At 41.0% G+C, this 26,049-nt stretch overlaps 1 protein-coding gene across 1 annotated transcript in view; it reads left to right on the top strand.

The window, feature by feature from the left end:
* The window catches only part of MYO10 (myosin X), a 165,503-nt gene that overhangs the window by 108,070 nt on the left and 31,384 nt on the right, over nt 1-26,049 (top strand). Inside the window, exons 19-21 of the mRNA XM_069853025.1 lie at nt 2,680-2,760; nt 25,379-25,503; nt 25,662-25,776. Coding sequence (XP_069709126.1) covers nt 2,680-2,760; nt 25,379-25,503; nt 25,662-25,776 — 321 coding nt within the window. The remainder of the gene's footprint in view (nt 1-2,679; nt 2,761-25,378; nt 25,504-25,661; nt 25,777-26,049) is intronic.

Raw genomic sequence — 26,049 nt, 5'->3', positions numbered from 1 at the left:
ATGAAGTCTATCTGCAAGTTATGTAAAAAAGAAAAACTGGCACAAAAACTTTCCTAAATTGCATGTGTACAAGTCTGGATTAGTTGTCTTTCATTTTGTTTGAATTAATATACACTTGCACTGTTCATTCACTTTTCTTTTTTAAAGGGAGCAGACTCAAAGCCCTTGAGGGCAGATTTTATCCTAATAGACTATTGTTAAGTCTTGGAGAGAACAGCAAGGAGTGTATGCTGGAGCACACACAGTGTCTTTTATTAAAAAACATTAATGTTATATTCCCTAGACAGCTTGCTTTGTGCTACCATAATTCTCCCACACAATAACTTCTTCTCGTTGTGAGTGGGGTTATTTGGTAGCTCTCTGCAGTAGCAGAAGGTACAGTTCCACTTAGTCATTTGTACCTGTGTGAAATAGACCTTTAACATGTTACTGTATAAAAATTGACTGTATTTTTGCACCCACTTTACAAGGCAGAACATAATGCAGAGTTCCTCCTCTTTTCTGTCAGGGTCCCTGGACAAGTCAAAGCATGATAAAACACAAAATCAAAACATTGTTGCTCCTTATCTAAAGCTGCAATAACTGACGGTAAAGCAGCTGGGGTGCTTTATGAGAGGCTGACCTTCACATCGTGTCCTCCCCAAAAAATTAGGTTGGCTCTTTTTTCCATATTTTAAAGCCTTCCAGGATTAAACCATCTCATTTCAACTGAAGATAAGAACTTTGCCTTCACAGTTTTATTCTCATGATAGGTTGGTTAACTCTTCTTTTCATTTGACAGCCTGCCTAATGTGGGCCTGGGCGTGCTTGCAGAATAGCTGAGGTTAGATACCATCTGTTTTAGCCTATTGCTTAAAGCAGGGCAAACTTCAGATTAGCTCATCACCTGACAGTGACTTAGAGGCGTGCAGCACTCTGTGGTATCTGTCTGGCTGTACTACAGATGAATGTGAAAATAGGTTGAATAAATTTTGGATTAGATTGACCAACTTTTCCAATCCCTCTAAGTAGTAGCCTAGTAGTAGTTGAAAGAATTGGCTTTGTAGTCCATAAATGACGTAATGTTCACACAGGTTTAATATAGATGAAGCCTTTACTTTTTGAAGCTGTAAATATTTGTCTTTACAAAAAAAATAGTTGTATCTTCTGGCTGTTCAATGTTTGCTATCCCCAGCTCCTGGTCTATAGGCTGGCAAAGGCAAACAAACCAAGAACTAGCATTTATGTTCCCAGCCACTTCACCATTTGCTCTCTTTGCTCTGTACCAGCTCCTGTGCACAGCCATAACTCTGCCTGTTGCCTTTATCACTTCATGTTTAATCATCAAGAAAGCTCCTAGTTTGCAGATTAAAGCACGAATTTGTTGGAACAGACTGCCAATGGCAATTTTGCTCCAAAACATATGGCAGGACACACAGTGTTGCTCCTTTAAAAAGTGAATTTTCTGTCTCCTTGGCAGCATGCTCTGTATTTTCTCTGCTGTCTGGCATGCAGTACCACGTTTGAGGAGTGAAACATTATCACTGCTAGCTTTCTGCACTCTTCAGAGCCTAGGCTCCGCTTCTCTACAATCATTTGTATCTCTGCAAAGTAAATGCAAGACTTCAGTTTAAAATGGTTTATCATACTTAATGACACAAAATGAGGCAAGTTGGAATAAAATATGGAATGACGACTCAGGCAGGAAAGGGGTGGATGTGTAATTAAAGTAATAAGCATAAAAGGACTGAGGTATTTTTGTGATTTTTTGGCTGAGTTTCAGACAACTGATAGTCTAATGTGTATTGGGTCATTTGGAGTTCTAAAAGTAGGAAAAAACAACATGTTTTCTTCTATTTTTTTTTGCTGAAGCTTATAATCTCTCTTTTTTGTTAAACGTATTCAGCTATCACATGAAATAACTGTGAAACTGCTTAATTCTGTTAACATTGTCTTTCAATAAGATCTATTTCCTTTGTCCCTCTATCCTTTATTCTATTTTTGTTAATTTCAGGAGGGAGGCATTTTAAAATCCAGTATTAATAAAACAATGTCTACTGTATTCTAAAGTAACTATTTTTTTCAGACATTCTTAATATTTTTCTACCCTCTTGTTGAATTACATTTATTAATGCTAAAAGTGTCCTGTTAGCAAGAAAACTTGAGACTTCCCAGGAGAGAGGAACTCCCTGAGCACAAAATGCTGCTGGTGGCAGGGAAAATGGAAAATGAGTGGGTAGGGGGTAGTTGAAACTGAAAGAGGAAGTATGGCTTTGTGAGTATTTCATTTTTATATTAGACCCCTTGTCCGTCATTTTGACTTGCTCAAGTTTAGCAGCTTGGGAATGTGGGTCGCATGTGTTAGGCAATCATTCAAAAGATCTGCAAAACAGCAACTTTCCAATTAGGTGTTGCCTTATGAGCAATTTTCTTCGTATTGGTCTGTACATCTTGTTCACTATGAAATGGTGATGGCAGTTTTGATTAGAAGGGGTCAGTAGAAGAAATGAACACGCATGTATTGATTCTGTAGCTTCACAAGCAAGAGCTTACACGGTACAGTAATTTCTGGTGTATACCACTAGGTGTTGCAGTTAGATATTGTCTGCAAGGCTAAGCTGCGAGAGCTTTTGCTGGGGTATGTTGCCTGTACAAAAAGTCAGTTTGTGAAGTGCTGTCTTCTTTCTGCCTGTGTTGCAGGAATCGCTTCATTCTTTAATGGCGATGCTGAGTTCTTCAAATCCTTTCTTTGTTCGGTGCATCAAACCCAATGTGCAGAAGGTAAGGTTTAAAATTGTACCTGTCTTTTTTATATGTCTCTGGCCTGATCTTTCACTGCCTGTCTGGTTATTCACTGCTGTGAAGCAGAGGGTAGTATTCTTTGGTCACTTTGTAACAGGCTCTGCAAGGTCAGGGCACTGGGAAAGGCTTTTGATTTTTTTGCATGTGGGCCTTGTCTTTGGACATCCTCATAACAGCCATTGCTTGCAGCTCTGATAAGTGTCTAACTCTAAGGGGGATTTTAAAAGGATGATAGAAGGCTGCACTGCATATTTGACAACTCTTTTGAGAGCCTTTTTAGGAAGAAAATATCAAACCTGTAAATTTTCTTTTAAATCGTTGCAGGCAGTGAATGGTGGTGCAGATAGCAAAACCGGTATGAATGACCGATTGTCATCAGACTCAGTCTTACAATTTGTGTACCAGTCTAGATGTCTTCATGCTGTCTGTTTTGTTCTGTTACAGAATTATGTTTTTAAGTCAGACTTGGAAACTAAGGCCCGCTGCATCAATTTTTCTGACTCACAGATAATGAAAGACAATGTCAAGATGTACTTAGATATGTTGGAGGGCTCTCTAGAAATGAAGTGGTAATGATACAGTAATCACTGAAGTTAATATTGTTAGCCTGTTCCTGATATTCTTGGGGTTTGCGCATCCAGTTTTGGCCTTATAGACTGTTATTCAGATATGGTTTGCTCTTGTCAACAGTAAAACAGGCAGAGGTGCTAATGTATCTGATTTATGTTTTTCACATGGCAACTTAGAAATAGGGGACTTGGCTCTAAATCGATTTTTATGTTTAACATCTTTCTGGGATGTCTGATTAATCAGGACACTAACACATCCAACCTGGCAGATTTCTTTGCAGTTTTTTTGTGTTACCTGGACAGTACATCCTTGACTTGACGTGTTTTGTGTTGCTAACTGTTAAATCTGCTTTTGACTGTTACTTGTGGTGTCTCAAGTAACATGCAGATTGTGGGCACCTTAGCGAGAGGGAGCAGCCTGAAAGCTGCTTAATCAAGGCCTGCATCGTGAACTTTTGGGTGCACTGAGGCGTGCAGCTACCAGGTAGCCAAAACTGCTTGGATGACAGAATCTCAGCCAGTAGCTGAGGTCTGTGAGCCTACGTGTGTAGCAAAGCCCCTGATCTCTGAGGGATGGCAGTTTTGAAAAACTTGTTTTCTTCCCTGCTCCCATTTCTGCCTGGAAGCCCTGTGACCCTTCTAAAGGTCACTTGCTGCCGCTGGAGTACAAGAAGAATTTAAATAACTCACATATTTTTCTTACTTGCCCTTTTGCATTTGAGTAAAGCTCATCTCCAGATAACAAAGTCACAAGAATTTGCTATGGTTGATGCAAGAACCAGGCACTTCTTGCATTTCACAGAGGTGTAGAATCGTTTAGATTGGAAAAGACCTTTAAGATCATCAAGTCCAGCCATGAACCTATTTCCATAATAAGGAAAACACTGAATTCCCACTGCCATGCTCCTTGTAGCTCTACCAGTCTTTTCCCACTAGAATGCTCCATCCCTGACAAATTTGGCGTATGCTACTCTGTCTGCGCACTCTATCTGTTTCATTAAAACAGAATTCTCACAGAGTTAGGAGCTGTGCAAGCAGGAGGTGCTTCAGACAGCCTCAGTTTCGGGAAACCACGTCTAATTGCCGGAGTCCATGCAGGAACAGATTGAGAAATTCCTGTAGACAATCCCTTTCAAACTATGTACAAAATATCACTGAAATCTTACCTAAAAATGTTTGTCCTTGTTTTCCATTTGATTGCAAACTTAACTTGATTCAATGACTTTACAAAATAAAAAGTCTTATTTAAAGAACAAAAGTAGGGAAAAGGGTCACACTATTTTAGCTTTTGTAGCTGATTTAGTGAAGACTTGATGGGAAATGGGAAGGAAATCCATGTATGATACGTGTTGATGGCTCTGCGTTCCCCTCCATTTCTCGCAGACACAGTGATTTTTAGTGCCGCTCTTTTGGCATTGGTGGTGTTGCTTCCTCTGCAACAGTGCAAGTACAGAAGCAGGCACATAAGTAGCATTTGGCTCCTCTGTAGCTCAGCTGGATTCTGTGGATGCACATCACATTAAACATTTCATAGTTTATCCTGCCGTACAACTTGTTGCTTCTTTCCAGTTAGACAAAGGAAAGTAAGGTGAGTCAGCTTGCATATCTCTGAACCACCATGGCTCAGAGACACATGATGTGATAAAATGTCACACTTAAAAAAAATACTTAGTGCTTGCCATATAGCAGATGATGTAAAAGAAAGGGGTGGTTTAGCTGCTTGTTTTTATTACACAGCATTAAAGAAGAGCTGGATCAGAGATACTCTGCAATAAGAGAGCTGAAGTTGTGTTACCAGGAGCAGCGCCTCTCAAGCTCTCTTTTCTCTCTGGGTTGGGTACAAATAGGTGACATACCTATTGGTGAGCATCCTCTGTAACTCTGGATGGGAGAAGCTGGTGGTGCCTGGGAGTTGTTTTACTCTGGAAGTATGTTTGTATTCAGTAGGTGAATGAGGTTGAGCAGATGGAAAACAAATTCAAGCCTTCGAAGAGCAGAACGTGCAGCAGACCGTTTGTCTGCTCTTCTAGACATTAAAGTGTATTCATGTTGGATAAGAGATGTGATAGTTTACAGTAATTATTTGATTTTTTAATTGATCAAGAGTTTAATTTTTAAATATGTTACAGTGACAAGCAAAAACAATTCAGCATATGCAGTAAACCACTGAAGATTTACATATCAAAGCAGGATCTACACTCATTAGTGCAATTTTCTAAAGGGAGCACACAGAGTACATGACCTTTTGTCACAAGACATTTCAGCAAGCAGGCTTGGACAGAAGAACAGAGGACCCATTAGTCTTTCGGAGACCCCCCAAACAATCAGTGTATCTGTTTTTACAATTTCTAGTCTGTTCTGAACTAGCCAGAATGTGGAAGCTTTTCCACTTGGTAAGCTTAATAAGTATTTTCTGCTAATGAGGAGTCTTTCTCCTCAACTCCCCTGATCTTCAATGCAGCTTGCAGAACTATGTATCATTTCATCTTTTTGAACTTTGACACATCTTTCTCTGTTTCTTGATCTCATGTTTGTTTTCCTGCTTCCTGTTCTACTCGGTAATGATTCCTCCCTGCACCCTTGCCTTTTCTGGTCTCCATCTATCCTTTTTTGTGCACCTTAAATTAAAAAAACAAACCACAAAACATCATCACAAAAAAATCCTCACAAACAAAAAACCATAATACAAAAAAGGATGTCTTTTAAAACAAGCTACAATGATTCCGCCAGTGGAATGTTTCTTCCAGCTTGCTGCTATTAACAAGTTCCTAAGCCTTGGTGCCGCTTAGGAGACAGTTCAGGGTAAATTTAAATCTGAACTTTCTATGCGGGCTGTTTCAGAGACAGAAATTTTCCTGTTGGCCAGAAGAAGCCAGCCTCAGGCAGACTGGCTTTAGTAACTTCTCAGGTTCCTGTCTCCATTTAGGACTTTTGTTCAGAAAATATATTGCCATAACCACAGTGAGTGGCATAATCATTGCAAGTGGCCCCCACTTCTAGGAAGTCCATGGCCTCATCTGGTCTCAAAATCTGGATTATTACAATTTGCTTCTGTAATTCCCCATTCCTGAATCTTCAAAAGGTTCAGACGTGGCTGTTCTTTCATGCATGTAGATAGACGCATCCAATTCTCTTTGGCTATAGATTGAAGACCACCTTGGTCCTGGTAGACAAAATATTGATTCATTAGAATTGGCATGAAATATTTGATATGGATGAGAATTGCACTTCTTTCATTTTTAGAAAACCTATGTTGGTGTGTGCCACGTGAACAAGATTGCAGGGTCTCCACTCGCCTTCCTGTCTACTCATTTATTGTCTGTCTTATTTCTCTGTTGCAGTTATGGTCTTGCCACTGGCCAGATAAAAGGCACATTCTCTGAAGCCTGTGAACTCTGAAGGGGCAATTTTGTTTCTCTGCAGGTTGTTTTATATTCATTTCTTTAATCGTAAAATTTAATTAGGTAAGATAAAGAAATGAGGCAAAATTAAACATGTGTTGTAAACCTGCTGCAAGGTAGGGGTTACGCAGAGCAACAGAAAAAGTAAAACTAGTAATAACTTTGCAATTCAAAGGAAGACTGGTACAGAAAGATCTGTAATAAATTCTGTGAGGTTTACTGCTGCTTAGGAGTCCTATCATGCTCCATACTCATTCTGGGAAAATCACTGTCAAGGCAATAAGGCTGCTAACATCGCTTCTGGGGACAGAGACATTTAAAGGGATGGAGGTTTGCCTATTGGCACCTGCAGTGTACTTTGAGCCATAGGTCATTAATAGCCAGGAGACACCCTGGAATAGCAAGCAGTATGTCACCTAGTATAAAATAAGATGCAAGACTATTTTGCTCGGTGTCTGAATCAAACCTGTGCTCTTAAAATAGCTCTGAATCATTTCAAACGTAAGTATATCATGATAGCAACCTAAACACCTGTTAGAAGTACAGCTCAGGGACGCAGCACAAAGGAGAAATGAGAGAACAACTTGGCTCCATCTGGGAGGATGATTGTGTGCAGGGTGTGGAGCAGCTACAAGTTCAGCAAATGCTGTATGCGAACTGGTTGTCAAGCTGGAATTGCAGTATTGTCATATTGAGATTTGACTGTATGAATTACTGAGTTTGCCTTGTAGAAAGAACTTTTTTTCAGAAATATGGATAAGGACAGTGCAAGTCTGATACCGCTGCATTGAGAGCAACACGTACATAAAACCTTGAAAGGACGGAGACTCTGAGCTTCAAGGATATTCTGCTATACATTCAGGACAGGATTTCTAAGATCTGGATAAAACTTTACTTCTAAATTTTAAACAATTATCTTCAGTGAAGTGGTCCATCTTCAAACTTCTGTGTGCATCAATTGTACTGCTCTTGCATACCAAGCATATGCTGTATACGCCAGCCTCCATCACTCGTCAGACACTGGGTCTCCTTGATGGGGAGTAGATACCTTTGTGGGTTTTTAAAGATGCTGAGCCCAGCAGTTAAAAGCTAAAAAGTCCATAAATGGAGGTGTCTTTGTGTTTTATTCAGTTGTTGCAGAACTCTGGGCTAGTCTTTCTGCAGCAAAGCTGCAATGTTATCTGAAAATTTGACTTGCTATCCATAAGAAAAAGGGAATAGAAAGCCTGATCATCATGTTAATGGCTATTCAGTTGTGCTTTGAAATTAAAGGCAATAGATTATATGGCCAGAATACCTCTGTTGGGTGTGTACAGTGCTATTTGTAGAAAGTTAAAGTCTAGTAGTATTAATTTACAGCTATATAAGCAGATCATGTATTAGAGCTACTTATTGCCTGTTTCAAAAATCTCTCTTTAATCTCAGTTGGTCTCAATAAATGTTTGTTTTAAGGAGGCTTTCTGACTGCCAGTTACTGCTGTCATTGCTTCTGGAGGAAGCACAGCCACAGGCTCTTAGCACAGATCGGGCTTGCTGGGGCAGCCTAGGTCAGGCTTAGGGAGCTGCTGTTTGGCTTCATCCTGGGAGGAGAACAACCATTTCCCAGAAACATAGCATATTGGCCTGATCTCACAGGGCAGCAAGTGCACAGAGCCAAAGACGAACTATTTATCCTTAGCCCATTAACTAGTTCAAAAGGCTGTATTGTTTATAATCAGGAAGGCACAGTCATAAGTTTTAGCATCATGCCTGCCAACTCTACTTAATTCAGCTACCTGGATCTTGTTGCCTTGGGTTTTGTACAATTACGTAGCTTCAAATCAAGGCTCGTGGATTAGTCCCAGCTGTATCATTTTCTGGCACATCATTTGAGTAATTAGGTCAGGCGCTAGAAGACTCCTTGGGTAAAAGTGATAAGGAGAGTGAGTGTGAGGAAGGCAATTGCTCCTGCTTGCAAAGTGCCAGCAGTAATGTTACGTGTGGATATGAATCCCTGGCTGAAAGAACAAGATGATTCTTGCAAGGAGTTTTGTGCTGCACAGGCAGCGCCTGTTTTCTATGTTGCCTCTGTCAGATTTGTCCCATCACTCCTGTGGTGTAGTATGTCGGTTATGCTTCCTGGGAGCCACTGGGTTGTCCCTTTGTCCCCATCTCAGAGCATCGCTGCTTGCTGGGCTGAAGTAGGTCATTCTTCTCTTCAGGCAATCACCCAGACAGGCATGTCCTTCTTCTTCATCAAGGTTTGTTGTTTATTAAGCAGGGCTGACTAGGCATCCCTTTGCTAAGTGTGTTAGGGTTTGTCATTCAGTGACCATGGCATAAGGAGTTTAAAATTGAGGCACTTAAGGCTGGGAAAAGGGAGTTGAGATGGGATGCTGCCAGGGAAGGAGCAGGCACAGTGCTGTAAAGATTGCATCGAACTCCAGGCAGTGCAAGCAAACAGATTGTTGCATGTTTTGAGGCACATATGTGCACAGTTGCTGCATTTCCTGGAAAGACCATTTGGTAGGACTCTGTCCACAAGTGGTGGGAGTCAAATTTGGATCTCAGATAGCAGCCGTGAGAGTTCACTCTTGTGAGCAGGGTGGGAGGATGCACAGGGAGGAAATGCTGCTTCAACAGCAAAATACGAGGACAATTCTGCAGAAAAATAAAATGCCGAGGAGGGGAGAGGGTATTTTTAAAGTGCAACACTTGCTCTGTGTGTAATTCTTTTTGAACTGATAAGAGTAATATTTAGAAGTGGGAAGAATTTTGACTGCTGCAGCAATTGATCTGTCTGCACCAGAGGGTCTTACTGCCTCTGGCTGACTTCAGGCACTGCAATAATTCTGCATTTTGTGCCACTTGATGCATTTTTTGTGTTTTATGAATTCCATCATATGTGATTGTGTGACATAGATGGGCATTTTTGGAACTGCAACTACTGATCCTAAGGCTGAAATACTTGCTTTTCATAGAAACTGAGCAAAGAAACTTGGCTTTTCTTCCTTCTTGTGCACTCTACCAAGTATTTGAATTGCAAGCATTGTCATGCAAATGTATGCCCCAAAAAAGTGTGTACTTCATCAAGCTTTGGAAGTTTTCTTTTTTAACTACAACAAAAAAAATCCCCCCACATCTCTAGATGGGCAATTTACATTCGAATCATGTTTGCTGTGTTCTCATGGTAACTACTCTGAGGGAATATGCACAGTCCATGATAAATAGAGATCCTTAGAGCTCCAAAAGCATTGCTAGTGTATAGAATTGTTCTTTAGCAAAAACTTCAGCATTCGTAACTTAGTTGCTAAACTGCATCTTAGGGCATTTTGTACATTTTATCTCTCAAGGTTTAGGAATTCGTTGGCTATGAAATATATTTACATTCTTGATGCCTATAAGGTGAGATTAGCCCTTGTGTCCTGTTTGTCAGGAATATCTACAGTGATTGCTGTAGAGCCAGCCCTCGCTAGGCTTGACTTCCTTTGAGTAGCAGCAGGAATGAATTAAGCAAGTACAGCCAAAGATATCACATGAAAGACTTGAAATACCAGTGAGCTGAAGAAAGCCCTGTTCTGTGTGTGTCTGTGTGCATAGCTGCAACTGCTAAAGATTCAGTTTTTCACCATGGGAGAATGCTGAAGGCTGAAAAAGCCTTAAACGGTAAGGGGTTTAATTCATGCAGGTTTTTTAATAATTTTAATCTTGCATGCTTGGAGCTGCAGTGGACTTGTAGAAAAAGAAAAGAAAGTGCTTGGAGTTTGGCTAAGCAAGCTGTACTGGAAATGTTTCTGGGTTTGTATTTTCTTTTAAATAGGGTTAAATGCATGCAGAATCAATTTTATGAAAAAGCAGCTAAATTTACTGGTCTAATCATCGTTTTGAACATCAGGGATGTTTTGTTGCCAAGCGATCCACTTTAATAAATCACAGTTTGTTTGAAAGTTAAAGGAGTGATTGTTCACAGAGCAGGGGAAAAGTCAGCAGAAGTAGAGCTGTGCATGCAGAAGGAGGAAGACCTGTGTTGTAGTGATGGTGTGCTTGCTGGAGAAAGATGTTTTCTGTTGTTCAGCAGTCTGTGTTGTAGATTTAGGAAAACCAGCTATATAAAGTTTAGGATTGTCATATTCCTGTAATTTATACAGACGTAAGGCATGGCTGTAGTTTTGCTTGTATTATGTGATAATAAAGCGATGCTGGGGACAAGTGTGTTCAGAGCTGGAGGGAGTCCAGCGAGATGGACTGAATTTTATAGTTATACTGGAGAAATTTGATGGAGCACATTTGAAGCAGTAATTCTTTTGCCGTAGAAACACAGGAAATAGAATAAGCCTGGAAATAAAAATAATTGCGGTAGTAATGGACAGGATAATGTAAAAGCAGAATATTTTTACGTTGTTTGTTGTGTCAACTCCCCTTTTCCATCCTCAGTTAAATAAATCCCCCAACCCAGCAAGTAAGATAGCTCCGTTCTTTACTGCTGGTTGCCTTTGCTTCTGGGATCTGTATTTTGCTCCTTGTGTTCCCACTTATGGAGCTTGCCTCTGCAAACATTAGAATTCAGCCACAGGCTAGAAAATTAGGATAAAAATGCTTGAGAGAACCTGTTGTGAAGGGAGTGGGTTTGATTCTGCATCATTGAAGTCTATGGGAGTTTTACTCTGGTCTCAAGAAGAGCAACCCTAGATTTGCCTTGCAAATCTAGATGGAGGAGATAATTATCTGATAAAGTTCCTTTGGGACTGCAAAAGGGGTTCTCATAACTTGTGGTTGTTGTTCTCTCACTGATGTTAAGATGTGTCCTTTTAAACCCCAAGTGGTGACAGTGGTAGTAGGTTAAAATGTAGTTATTTTTCTTGCGTGGAAAGTCAATGATATTTATTTAGTGTTCCTTTTCCTAAAAGTGCTTAGTTTCAAAAAAGATAAGATTTTTTTTGTTGTTGTTTCTCATTTGTTGGCTTATTTGAGAAAAAAAATGTATCCACAACCTCTAACATAAATGGAAGCGTTACAGCAATATTTTTTCCAATACAACTAGATCACTGATAGGAATTATCTGAAAGTTATAGTACTATCCCAGCTATTCATATATCTTTGTCAGAGCTACCCTCAGAGCAAAAAATCTGTGTCAAGAGCAAATGGTCATGTTGCCTAAGAGTAGACTTGGGTCAGTTGCTGGACTTTTTCTTTTCAACTGCATCTGTCTGTTTATGTGCGTATGTATATACGTGGCTTTTCTTAATTTAGGCACAGGATGTAGCAAAGTAGGAAAGAATTCATGGGGGAAAACCTCACTATGATTAATTTGTAAGGACTAAGTACACTTCAGAAATATTGCAGACACCTCGTAAGATGAAACTTTAGACATAAAATACCTACTGAAAGTGCATCAAAGCATCTTGTCTCTGTTCTCCAGTTTACACTCAGAATTTACTGTTTCTGGTGGTTTTAGACAGTTTACTAGCCTAAGAAGCAAGGCAGGTCCTTTCCTAACACTGTCATTAGAGTCATGGAAGCAAGGTTGTGGTTTAAGTTGCATGAAGTAGAATGTAGTAGCTGTAAAATCCATGTTTCAGGAGTTGCGGTTGTGTGACGGCAGTCAGCCTAAATGACAGGAAGTTTTTGGCTGACACATTATAAGGTTTGAGGTTGCTATTGTTGCCTTTTCTCCTCCGCTTCCCTGGTGTGTGTTCTGTGTGCAGGCAACAGTAAGCTGGGCAGCCAGAGCATCACTCATGGGTGGAAAGGGTCGATTCTCTACAGCAGACAACTCCATGTCTAACCCTCCATGGGCACAACTCTCAATGGAGAGGATTAAGGTTAAGGTAAGGTTTAGGGTTAGGGTCTGGGACTCTCTGTATAGAGTTGACCCCATGGAGAATTGGTCATGTAGAGGTGGCCAGACAGAGTTGTCCTAGACCCCTCATGGGAGCTTTGCTGAGCACGTGGTAGCACCACAACTCCTCAGGCTCTGCGGATGGTATTAGTTCTGTTGTTCAGTGTTTCTCTCTTCAGGTCTGCGAAGGTGCTGGTGGGCCAAGAAGATCATTGCACCACGTAAATATTTCATAACACTGGAAAGGTTTTTGTTTTCACTGCCAGCACAGATTGTTGCACACACCTGTGAGCACTGAGCAACATTTAGTGTCGAAACGCAAGTTTGTCACCAGACTTGTACTGCTGTTACATTTCCACCATTCACATGACGAGACCTATTGTGGTGGTTTTAAACCTTATTCTCTGTAGTTCTAGAAATCATAAACATTTTGTATAAGGTAAGTGGGGGCTTTTGGGAAAGTCTCAAAACTTTTAATAGTCAAGCAGAGATAAAGTAGATGGGTTGAGAGAAGACATCCATTTTCAGAAAGCCAGATGAATGCCAAATCCTCTGTGACACTGGCTTTCTGAAATGAATGGCTGCCCTAGATTCAGCATGAAAAGGATGAGTATGTCCATCTGCAGCTTGCCAGTCGCACCATTTGTGCATATTTAGCCAAAAAGAAACAGTGTCTAGTCTCATTTATTAAGTAGTCTTTCAAAGGGAGAAATCATTATTTTTCTTAAAAGTGATTTAGCACTTAAATTAGCTTCACAGAAGTTTTTAATATAAGCAAACAATTCACATAGAATCAATTTTACTAAATCTTACTTTGTTTGCTATCTTCAGTGTCTCTTTCGGACTCGGATATTAAGGTTTATGTTTTCTTGTATGTTTAATCCAGCCTAGGAATTTCTCAGGAGAAATGGCTGTTCAGCCATCCAGAATTGCTATTTCCCTGTGACTGCTGGCATGAACGACCTAGCGAGTCTCAAATCAGACACGTTCTTAAAGGACATGTTCATCTCATTGGCCTCAATGAGCTCTAAGCACATGTCTAAATGCTATGCTTAAGTTATTATTGGGTTCATGCTCCTTTGGGTGTGCTAGCCACAGCACATAACAGGTACCTGGAGCCAACAATGCCTCTTGTCACAGAGCTTTGAAGAGGAGTGAGGCATAATTTGCAGCTCCCTTACAGCCGTGTACCCAGCCTAAAGTTGCCTGTGAAGAGGAGGAGGGAAGACTTGTTAATCCATTGCTCCAGCAGTGAGGAGTCCATGCTGCTGGCCTGTCCAGGAGAAGATAGCGTTTGCATGTCAGCATTGAAAATGTGTCTAACCAAACATGGAATCTCAATAGTGTGTTTTCACCATGATCAGAAAATATGGAAGAGGGACAGAAAAAAATCTCTGTCTGGGGCAGGAAGTACCATGTTCTTATTTAAAAGTGATGCAGCAGATTGTAAAACCATAAGTAAGGGCAGAACTTTTCTCCACGGGATCGTCTTAAAAATGGATGGAGTCAACTGTACGCTTCACTTAACTACAAAAAGATGGAACTTGCCTTAGAGAAACAAAGGGCCATTGACCAGTGCCCCTGCCTGCAAATTCCCCAGGCTTTGTGGTGATGATCGGTGGCATTGCAATTAAATCACTCAGAAGGTGGTTGAATGTTAAAATTACCTAGGTCCTGATGTTATTTTACCATCTATTATAATTTATTCTTTATGTGGAAGGGGGGGTGTGTGTAGTTAGATCAGTCAATAGTTTCATAACCATATTGGTGCCAAAGGAGGTTTCTTGCCATTCATTTTGAGTAACTATGCACTGTGCTAATAAAGCAAAGTTGGTTTACTGTATAGTTAACTTATTTCACAGATATACAAGAATTGGAACAAGGAAGTAGTTGTGCTATTTTTTTTTTTTTGTGAGGGAAAAACATATGGTTGCTTTCATTACAAGTTTTAATGATTTCCAATATATAATCTGGAGCAATGACATGACGATGTGATTTTTTTTTCCTAATGCAATGCTTGCAGGAAGCGCAGGAGCTACCTGCTGTTCTAGCCAAGATGTTGACTTACCTGTGCCTTCAGCATGTTCTCTGTGGCAGCATAGGTAGCTGTGATCTGCAGAGCTCCTCTGTCTTGTGTTTATGCAATATAAGAAGAAATCAGTAAAGGGGCTTTTTGCTTCATTTAGGATGGAAATTTCAGAATGACCAGAAATATCTGATTTGATTTTGACGTGGTTCTCAGAAACATCAAAAAACTTGAGTAGGAGACTTTCCAACTCTTAACTGGGGTTTGAGACTGTTGTGTTATAACAAAGCAGTCCAAGGAGAACATATTTGTTGCCTTTTTGTGTGAAATGAATGTACACAAGAACAAACTACTACTTTCATCTTCTATCCTTTCTCCACAAACACACATACATATGTTTCACTAGTCTGGATACCTAATTTTGAGTCAATTGTAGATCTGCAAGGCAAGTCCTGAATTTATAAAGTGAAAATGTATAGGGATACAAGAGCAGCATCTCAAAGGACCAAATTCTAAGAAAAATGCCAAGGTTAGACTGCCCCTATCTGAGCCGTGCTGAGATATACAATGTAGGAGTAATTAATGTACTAATTACATGGGGTTGAGCTAGGTCATTTATCTGGGGCACCAGGCAACTCTTGCTGTCAGCCAGGCGTCTGTGCTGATCACAGGGATCCCCATCACCTTCTGTAAACTTTCATTTCCCCTCTCCAGACTTAAAAAGCACCTTAACTGTGGTGTTACATGTTTCCTCATATACTTTCAACACTGAAAGCAGGTCTCTGGACCACCCACTGCAAGTCTGCTGCAGCGTAGCTCTCGGGCAACCCCCCAGCGTCCTGGGCTCCTCCAGGTTGAAGCAAACCCTCGGTAGTGATGAAAAACTTCAAGGGCCATGTGCAGCCTGATGGGGCATTTGTGGTCCAGAGGGGCCTGCATGCTGGCTGCTTTGAAACCATGCAGGGTCCCCGGGGAGGTGGGTGGCAGGGGTGCTCTGGGAGGGCTGGGTCCCAGCACTCGTGCAGGCAGCAGCCTGGAGGCAGGACCCTGCCGTGAATGGAGCCCTGTGCCTGCGCCGGGATGGGAATAATCTGCCCTTTCAGTGCTGCCCGGCCTCCGGTGTCCTAGCAACCCAAAGCTGTTCGGCTGAATATTTTGTGGCGTTCCTCATTTACACGTATCAGATATTGGCTGTGATGTAAGCCTGCCTGATTTCCCATTACCGCTTTTGGACTAAAGACTTGATATGGGAAGGAGAGGAGGAAGGTCTCCTTAAGAGATGATTTTATAAAACCATATATAGGGATTGCACTACAATGTTTCCTTGCTTGAGAAAGCACCAAGCAGCAAGTCTGCGCATTACGTCAGCCTGGAGCTTTGTAAGCATCTTTTGTGGGGCACTGAGGGAAAGAACCGTGTGCAGGGGCAAAATGCGTTGGCGAAGGCCACAATGCTTATGGCCTCAATATTGAAAGAGGAGTGCGATCAAGTGCTAACTTTTTAATGTTACTTGAATCTGATTTTAACTTTTAGCTGTGAAGTTGCTGGCCCTCATGGCCATTCAACAAACATGTACACTCCACTCTCAAATCAGTTAAAGACAACTCAAACTTAATGATTTAAACCTTATAGTTTGCAGAGGTGTGCTTCGTTATTGTTTCCAGGCTTTTCCCATTTTTAAGAATTGGAGCTGATAATCTGGAGTAGATTTTATTATTTCACAGTGAATGTGTGAAGGCTTTGCAATGACTTAACCTATGCTGTTCCACAGCACTGCAGCCTGTGTCTTCATAGACAGTCAGCCACAGTAAAATCTCAGCCAAATTTCCCTTGCTGGGCCATCAAATGAACTTTTTTCTTGCCAAAGTGAAGTTTGCATGTAGCAAGCACACTTCTGGATTGCAACATGTGCTCCAGGCCAGTAGCTCTGTGTCTTTTTCCTCTCTCTGTTGTAGAGCTGGTCTTTGGGAGTCCCAGTACCAAAGGTTACAGAAGTGAACGCTAAGGTTCTTCAAATAAATGAAAGTAGTATTTTTTCCACAACTGGAGTGCTGAAGAGGGACTAGTCAGATCTTTTAGTCCAACATACTGCATGGCAAACTGAGAGGAAACCATAAATACAAAACATGGGACATCCTGTGTTTTCTTTGAAGTGTCTGATGGCTTTAGACAATCCTACCACCATGGGTGAGCTTTTCCAGTGAACGCATTCAGTGAGACATTGGTGTGCCTTCTGGTTTAGAGATGTCTATGATTTTCATGCTTTTTATGTTTTTATCTGCTATTTATTAGAAATTGTTGCTGAATGTAATCTCTTGGTATAGCTACTCACAGGTTTACTACCAAGGCCTCTCAGCTTTCTTATTGTTGAGCTCCTCAAGAGCTCAGAGTGACGGAAGTCTCTCACTGCTTGTTTTATTCACATCTTTATTCCCATGGCTCTTATCTAAATGGTTTCTACTGTAGCAGTCTCCTTCATTGTGCTTCAACACAACATTTCAGTAGCAGTCACATGGCTCAGGAGCACAAATTAGCCCTCAAATCACTAAAATGTCTTTATTTTTTAGATTTAGATTTTTTAGTATTCTCTTTAAAGCAATACCCCAAAATAGAAGAGTCTCAAGACATAAATGGTATATTCAGGCATGTGGTCCTGAAGGAATAGAGTGTGACCAGATATAGAGAAGCAGCAGGTAGGTGCCCAGGACCGAAGCAGAGAATAAAGTGAGATTTGGATTTAGAGTCCTCTTCTCCTTGTGCTCTGTGAGTCAATGTCTCTTGTCCCTCTGCGGAGAGCAACGCTAGCTCCCTCCACCTATGCATCATGAGCTCCTGTGGCTGGAAGTGAGGTTATTCCACCTCCTCCTTTCTGCTTGCTGGCAATACAGAGGGGGAGGCAATATCCTTGTATCCTCTCTGCCCTGTATGAAGCTGCAGCTTGAAAAAAGGTTGCCAGTATTGTGTCACCAGGGAGAGCAAGGACAGCTGTGATAACATGGATCAAAGTTATCTGCGATACTATTTCAGGATGTACAGCTGAAGTGATACTGTGTTAGCGTTTGAGTGAGAACTAGCTACATGAGGGGTTTCACATATTGAAGTGTGAGAATACTTGTAGGAACACTACACTTGGTATTAGAGGTACACAGGATTAAGTTCTTACACGGATTGTTACAAAAAATGTTTTACAACTGTGTCAGATGTTGGCCATGTAAGATGACATTCATCTTAAACAGGTTCTCTCAAGTATTTTCGTTCTCATTTGCTACACCCAATGAAACTTAATATCTTTCAGGAATAAACATCTCATACTGAATGCCATTATCTGAAGAAATCATGTAACAGGAAGCATCCTAAAACATGATTTGCTGTTTTTAAGTATATAAATGGACTTGTATGCCCAGCTTGCCAACATACTGTTGAATAACAAAAAAATTTGCCATGTGTGGATGAGAAATCTGGTGTAGAGGAGTGAAAGTACAATGGGAAGAAAGAATTTAAAAAAGAAAGAAACATAATGGTGAGGTCTCAGTCCGTGTAAGTTATTTGGTGTCATCGCTGATGTGGAGGGTCAGGGGTTTGCCATCTGCAACTGTTCTGTATGCAGCCTCAGCAGGCACAGAGCAGTGTGTGCAGTTTTTGTTTGACCATTGTAATGAACAGTGGTAATTTTGGTGTTGGCTGTCTTGACATGGGGTTGGTAAGGAGGGACAGCTGTCCTTGCAATTAGTACTTCACAGCATGTTTCTTCATGGTATATCTGTGGCTATCATGCAGCCTGATTGATTTTCTTCAGGAGGAGCCTGCTGACTGGTCACAATGTGGGGAGAATGAGGCCAGATTGGGGTTTATTCTGCAGGGACTGGAGGCTTTAGTGAGGATAACCTATGATGAAATGGCAATAGATCACTCGCAGGTGGAGAAGGAGGGTTGATGAAAAGTTCCAGCTGGGGGTCCATGCTGTGAATCACACCTTCTGTCAGTGTGCTGATGCCCTGACAGAGTAGTTTCAAACCTTAAATCCTTCTTTTCCCAAATGCTCTTAATTGTTTGTCTCACATGGATGGTCCTGCAATTGTTCTGGGACAAACAGCCTGTGAGGTTTGCTGTGCATTTCAGTGGCTCCCTGAATAATGTATTCCAGCAATAAGGGCTTACTTCAGCTGAAAATTTAGGCAATCACACAACTCTAAACATGCACTTAGAAAACTTAAATTTCTCTGGTGTTCAAGCCTGTTGCCTTCAATGATCCATTCCTATCCCATGAGGTTTTAACCACTGTGTAAGGAGTAGAACTGTCATTCTGAGGAGGTAGCATTCCTCTGGGCTTATATGAGAGAGGTAGACAAGTTCCATCTTCCTTTAGAAGACATTCTGTATACCTTTAGACAGGAATGTTCATAAAGAAGCTGTTGTGTTTTCAGACAGGGGCAGCATTTAGTTCATGCAAAGCAAACAAAAAGAAGATTACTGTGAAATGCAAGAGGACTATGACAGTGACTAATAAAAAGTAAATGAAATAGCTCCAGAATTGTGAGTTTCTTAGTCATTGTTGACAAAAGCATGAAATGGCAGCAAGTTGGTCGGAATCATTTGAGCATCTTTTCACCACCAACGAAGCTAGCTTGAGCTCTTATCTCAGCTAAACATAGACAAGCAGGAACTGAAATATGACTACAGCATCTTCATAGATGGATCTAATTCAGCAGTGTCTTGACCTAGTTGAAATCTTTATACACTGGTGCAAATGGTCAGGGTAGTGATGTACTGCTTCATAGCTCTTAAATGGGCTGCTGTCTTAAAAATATCCATGAGATGCCCTTGCTGTAAAGTAAGCTGGGTGACAGGCTGAATATAAATACAAAAGCATTTTAACATTTGTTTATTAAATCTCATCCTTTGACTGTAATGGTACAGTAGAAGAACTCTAAAATTACAGTATTATTTTTAGCACAGACAACTCTAACCTGTGACATGGCAGTGGCTAATTCTGAAGTCTGTCTCTTATCTGAAATACTGAGGGCTGGAAGATGACTCATGCAGGTCAGATCCAGTAGTTGGAGTTGAAGAGGAGATCAGCTAATTGTGTAAACGCTTGCTGTTGGTAAATGTAGTACTTTCACGTTCAGACCTGTAGAGATTGTATGAGCCAATATATCTTTGCTGAATTTGCAGTGAAATCTGGCCTGGAGTTTGCAGCAGAATTTTTTGAGGCACAAATATTGTTGCAGTATACCTACCAAGTTACCACCAGCAGGGTTAGTAAATTTTAAAGGCTTTTTATGGGTTTTTGGCATGGGTATGTGGATAAAGGTTAGGAGAACTTTGGACATGCAAAACACTTACTGTTGTTTCCAGCTTTATTCAAATACTCCTTGACTTTCCAGTGCCGTACAGCAGAAATGCCAAATAAAATTTTTTAGCTGTGGGATGTTCTTTTTTTCCTGTTCTCCTATACGCCTATGGTGTTCATCTGTGGACACAAATACTCTGAGGCAGTAAGGGAATGTCTTCAAAAACAAAACAGGCATCAAATTTGTCTATGTTTTGACCTAAACCTGTTCCAGTTACAGCTAGCTGTGTGCTGGAGAGGACCGCAGAGGTTTTCTTTCCTTGAAATTCATGTGCTTTTATATCAGTGGGTCTGATGCTCCAGGTCCTTGGGCAGGAAATGCACAGGGTTTAATGCCTCTTGTACAGGAAGCACAGCAATTCTGAGGTTGAAACTGTTGAATAAGCTGATGCCATCAAAGTTCACAGTGCAAGCGACTGAAGACAGGATGGCTAGAAGGGAAGGTGTTGAAGTGGTTTGTTGGAGATAGGAGGGTGACCAACACGGCACAGCAGCTGAACCCTCTGGATTTGGGAAGGAGGGTGCCCTAGCCCTGCCCATCCTGGCTTTACAGCACATTTTCCTATTGCAGGTGCAAGTGTTTCATTTCTTTCAGGTTACTGGCTTGAATTCTCAGAATGAATAAAGGCTGCCAAGCAGTATGTGTAGGTAAGAATCACAGAGTGTAATGTGGTTTACAAAGAAAAACAATGGCCGTGCAGAAATTTTCGTATCAGTTCAACTATATTATATATTAGAAATTAACTTATTTGCACTTTTCAGATATGTCTGGAGGAAAAGCCTGGCATTGGTTTTGACTTGTGGGGCTGTTGGCTCTACTTCTGTTGATCAGAAGACCATGGGAACTCTTTCAGAAAGATCTGGCATAACAAGTCCCCCTGTTTTTGAAGAAACATCAGTACACCTTTGGATGTCAAAACCTGCTATAAGACAGGGAAAGACTTATGCTGGTTATCTCCAGAGTAAATTTGCCAAGGCTTCGTTTTAGGAGTAGAAGAGCAGATTTAAAAAATGAAGAAATTGAGGAAAGTTTCAGTTTTTTAAGTAAAATAATTACTTTTTCAGATCCCTTTACCTCTTTTTCATCTTTTATTTCTCTGTACCTGTCTTCCACAAAACACTTTCCTAAGCCAGGAAAATCGACACTTTTAAGATGCAGTAGCAAAGCTGACATAGTCCTACTCAAGTTCTCACCAAAAAAATCTAGAAACAAGGGACTGTTTTGGTTTTGTTTTTTTTTTCTTTCTAGCCCCCCCCCAAGTCTCTTTGTGAAATTACTTCTGCCTAAACAGAATCTGTGAGGCTGCTGTAATCCATCATTATTGTTCCTGTACTTTTCTGAGGCAGCAAGTAGTTCAGGGAGGAAGCATTTCTGTACGGGGGTGTCGCGCATCCTCTGTGTTTGAAAGGAGCAAATGATACGCAGAATAAAAAAATGTTGTGTTCTCTGTGTCTATTTTTCAGTTGCTCTGGGTCTCCACCAAGGATGCTGTCCAGGGAAAAGGGATGGTGTTTTTTTCAAGCCCCAGTCAGACTGTAATCTAAGAAACTACTTTATCATTAAGGTTATGTATAGGTGTTAGATGGCTGTCTTAAGGGCTGCTTCTAATTGTAATTTCATGGAGAAGTTTTGCCCTTTAGGAGGCTCACAACAGATCAGAGCAAGCATTTAGCAGCTTATGGAGTCAGAGTCTCGCCAGCAGAAACTCCAGATTGCATTAAAGCCTTGGCTTGGGTGCTGTCTGGCACAAATTCAGTGGAGACTTTTGGATTCAGGAAATGATAAATTACAAGTTGTGCTATGAAAGAGTGCACCTAACCCCCACCTTTATCAAGTAGAACATCTTGCTCAGTGTCCTAATGCAGCTGTGACTCACGTGAGTCTAGCTGTTGTCTGGTGATTTGTGTGTCAGGGTGGTTTGGTGCTGCTTTTACTTGATAAAAAGTGAAATATCTATTGAAAATTGAGTTGATTTGAAGTTGATTACGTCTCTCAGACAATTTTGGAAGCTATAATTTGACTTCCTTTTCCATTGCCTTCTCTTTTATAAATCTGATCTTACCTTGCCAGGAGTCTTTTAGTGATTAAATCAAATTTCTAGTTTGGAAAATGTTGTTTTAAAATCTGTTGTGGGTCTGTTGTCTATGTGAAATTTCCTACAGAGTACAGTTTCTTCTCCATTTTGTGCAAAAAGTCCAGCCTTTACAGCAACACTGGTAAAAATTAGTCAGACTCCAGAGAGGAGTCCTGTCCTGTGTTACTTTGATGTAAATCTGAGAGGTTAGGTTGCTTACCACGGGAAATCTGAAGGAGCACCAGTTAAGATAGGAGTCTGAGCATCAGCTGTATAGGTAACCCTTTGCATGGAGATTTTATACTATTGCATGTTTAGCTCCCTAGTGCTGTAATGAACATTGTTCAAGCAGAGATGGTCATCATTCTCTGTCGTAGAAGTGTCTGCAGTTTAATAGTGGATTATATGCAGTACTTGCACTCTGGTTCAATAAATGCACATGAAATTGATTTGTTTAACTGCGAGGAGTCCTGCTGACTGGAATTTATGCTTAGGGTTATCCCTGCCTGCAAGTATTTACACAACTGAGGCTGAAATCTTTTTACGCAGAGTAGAAGTATTTGAGGTGCAATGTATTGCCAGGTCATAAGGTGGCTATGTTGGATGTTGTGATGTTGTGCACAGGGCTGCTTTTGTTACTTCTTCTGACTGGTTTTCGTTAGAAAGAGGAAACCCTGGATACATTTTAGTGTTTAGGGTTTCAGCTGCCTCTCTGACTGGCTGCAGTTCTCTTCATTGGTAAGGACCAGGTAGTTGCTGTGATGGCTCACTCAAAACACTGCAGGTGATGGGGAGTATCCTCTGGTGCTCTGTATTCAAAGTGTAAAGTAGGAGTCCGACGCATCTCTTACCACCATCCCCAGTTTACGTAGAGCAATCAGATTAGTTGCAGATGTAGTTCCAGTGATACACCAGGACAGGATTTGACCCTCTAATTTAATAGCCTGATGTGTCTATGAGTAATTAAACATAACTAGTAATGTAAAGGGAAGGAGCTTGCCTATATAATTAAAATTGCGATGTTCTTTATGTTGCCCTGCTGTGATACTGTGTTATCATCCCTTGCAGTGTTTCATGCTTTGCTTTAAAGTGCAGAATTCTGAAGTTAGGTGACAGTCCCAGCTCCTGGTGACAGAGCAGGGCTTTTTCTAACTTCTGTAGTTGCTGGAAAAATATCATGAAAATGTTGCTTCTTCCTCTGTGACTCAAAACAGGGATGGAAAGAGAAAGTTTTCTTTTTAAAAGTAACATGAGCCTTTCAAGGAGCCTTGTGGCTGGCTTTTGACTCTTTAAGTGCTGGCAATAAAAGGATTAGGTGGTGCAGCAGCCATCTGGCTCTCAAAGCAGGAGGTGCTTCCTTGCAGATTGAGAGGCTGCCTTGTGAGAAAGTCGTCTATAATATCACCAAAATTTTGCCTGGCTTTGGTATGTCCCCACTTCCTTCCATGATTCTGCTTCCTGGCCTCACTGTCCTGAAAATACTTTCTTGCTTGCAAGTCTTGTGAAGAACATCACCTTTTGAGCCAACATGTGGATATGGGGTTAAAAGTACTGAAAACGTGTAGAGTCAGAGGAAAAAAGATGTATGCACATGGGTGGATTCATGGCATCAATCAGCCTGGGGTTACACGAGGCAAAAAGTGAATGTGTTTTTCATCATCATTTGCGCATGTGTCTGTGTTCAGTCGTTCCCTGTCCTGTTAGCACCATCAGCCACCTGTGCAGAAACAGGTAGGCAGGTGTGTGCACAGACAGTCAAAGGGTGGCTTTGTCAGGCTAGTTCCCTGACACTGCCATAGGGTGGGCACATATGGAAACCACTGTTGTCAGTATGACTTTTGATACCTTTATCATAAGCCTTCATACTGTGTTCAGCAAAATACAAAGATCTCACTTGTGATGACTTTTATCAGTAGTGGCAAAACCCAAATTAAATGCATCAGAGAGAAAGAAGAGTGTGTTTGCATCTTTTACAAAGGTGTTTTTCCCCCTCTGGGACATTCATTTTCATATGTGCAGGTATGGAAATAAAATGTTAAATCACATTTGTAACAGAGCCATGAATGTAACAGTCGGAGTGGGACAGAGCGAATGTAGCTCCTGAGTCGCCCTAGCATGCAAAGCACCCATCTCAGGGAGGAGGCAAAAGCAGCTGCTGGTAGTGGTGACTGAATTTCTTTGTAGCCCTCATCCAGGTTTGTGGGCTAGATGAGGACCCGCCAGCTATGCAGCATTAATTGCCACAGGCAGGGCAGGGCTCACCCTGGTGAGCAGCCACTTTTTAAAACACAAATTGTTTTCAGTTTTGTTCAGTGCTATTGAATGTGGAGCCAGGGCCATGCTGTGGTGTTTTTCCGTATGAATTTTAGCCCCTGCACCAAAGGAAGGGGTTGGAAAGTCTTTCGCTGTCTGGGGAAGTGTTTACCCATGCGGTAGCACCACCTTGAATGTTTCCAGGGACTGGAGCATCTACAACTTCTGTGTCAGCTATCCTGAGCAGCTTTGTGGGGCTGTGGCTGGTTTATAATAACCTAAAGTGTAGTGAAAGCACAGGTGACTCCAGGTTCTGTGACATGATGAGTGGATTCCCAAGGCTCCAAGGGGCAGGAACATACTTACCAGTATTTACAGGTTTTCAGAACTGAGTGACTAGGGTTATCTGTTTTCTAAATGAAAATTTCTGTCAAAAGAGCTGCATGCAAACTAAGGGTAACAGTTTAAATAAGCAGAATTTTTTTCTTTGTGTTTACAGGTGAAAATATTTCTGCTGTTCAGAATAACGACAAACAAAATCTCTTTGAAATGCATCTTCTTTAAGATTTGAGGTTCCATTGGCGAACTTCTATCCCTGTCCAAAGTAGATGAATTTTCACTACACCAAAAATTCAAAAATTAAATCTTCTTTGCCTTGGGTTTTCTTTCAAAACCATATCACACCACTGTTTGTTTATCTTCAACATTTGGGATCATCTACTGCAACTGAAATTCAGTTTCTAAAAAACCATAATAGTCAACCTTGTAGCTGCTGACCTGTTAGCTCCCTGTGCTTCTTTCCATCATTTCTTCCTGCACAGCAATGGTCTGCAAATATACAAGAAATAGAAAGAGAGATCTGATTGGATTAAATGGCTGTAGATGTTGTGTTTATAGAATTTATATTGTTTAATTACCCCTTTATTTTCATCCTGCAGATAAATTTTTATATGTTCTGAACTTCTAATGGCCTTCAAGACATTGCATAGCCAGTTTTTAGTCTTTGTGCATTGCTGATTCCTATAATTTGCCCTTCCTTTATTTCCCCCGACATCTCTAACCATTGCTATTAAAATCTTTGTTCTGAACCTGCTCATTTCAGATGCCAGACCAGTTTGATCAGACTGTAGTGCTTAACCAGCTGCGCTATTCTGGGATGTTGGAGACAGTGAGGATTCGAAGGGCTGGCTTCCCAGTCCGGAGGCCCTTTCAAGACTTTTATAAAAGGTAAACACGCTGACTTGTGCACTTCAGATGTGAGTCGCTGATGCCAAATCAACATTTCCGTGTTGAGGAATAAAGTGAATTTCTAGTAACAAAAAAAGAATATGGGAAAACCAGAACTTCTCTCTTAAATGAAGTAATAAATACTTTTTTGTTGCCAGGTATAAAGTCCTCATGAGAAACTTAACTCTGCCTGAAGATTTAAATGAGAAATGTGCCGTCCTACTTCGTCTGTATGACAACACAAGCACTGAATGGCAGCTTGGAAAAAATAAGGTAAAGTTGTGTGGCTGCTGAGGGGACAAGGTTTAGACTGCACAGCTGCAGAGATGTAGTTGTAATGGTAATTACTTCTGGCCTTAAAAGAAGCTGCGCATGCCTGTTGGTGCTCTTGAAACCCTTATAGAAACAATTCATGCTTGTGCTGAGGGATTTGTTAGGGCACTTAGACGCTGACTGGTTATTTCTCTGAGGGAGAAAGAGTTCACTTGAATTTTCTGCCACTGCTTACAAGTGCTGGTGGTGGTGAGGATCAGAACTTTAGATGTG

Source organism: Phaenicophaeus curvirostris, chromosome 3, assembly GCF_032191515.1.
Source record: "Phaenicophaeus curvirostris isolate KB17595 chromosome 3, BPBGC_Pcur_1.0, whole genome shotgun sequence".
NCBI lineage: Eukaryota > Metazoa > Chordata > Aves > Cuculiformes > Cuculidae > Phaenicophaeus > Phaenicophaeus curvirostris.
The sequence above is the reverse complement of the archived record's forward strand: the minus strand, read 5'-3'. Positions and strand labels throughout refer to the sequence as shown.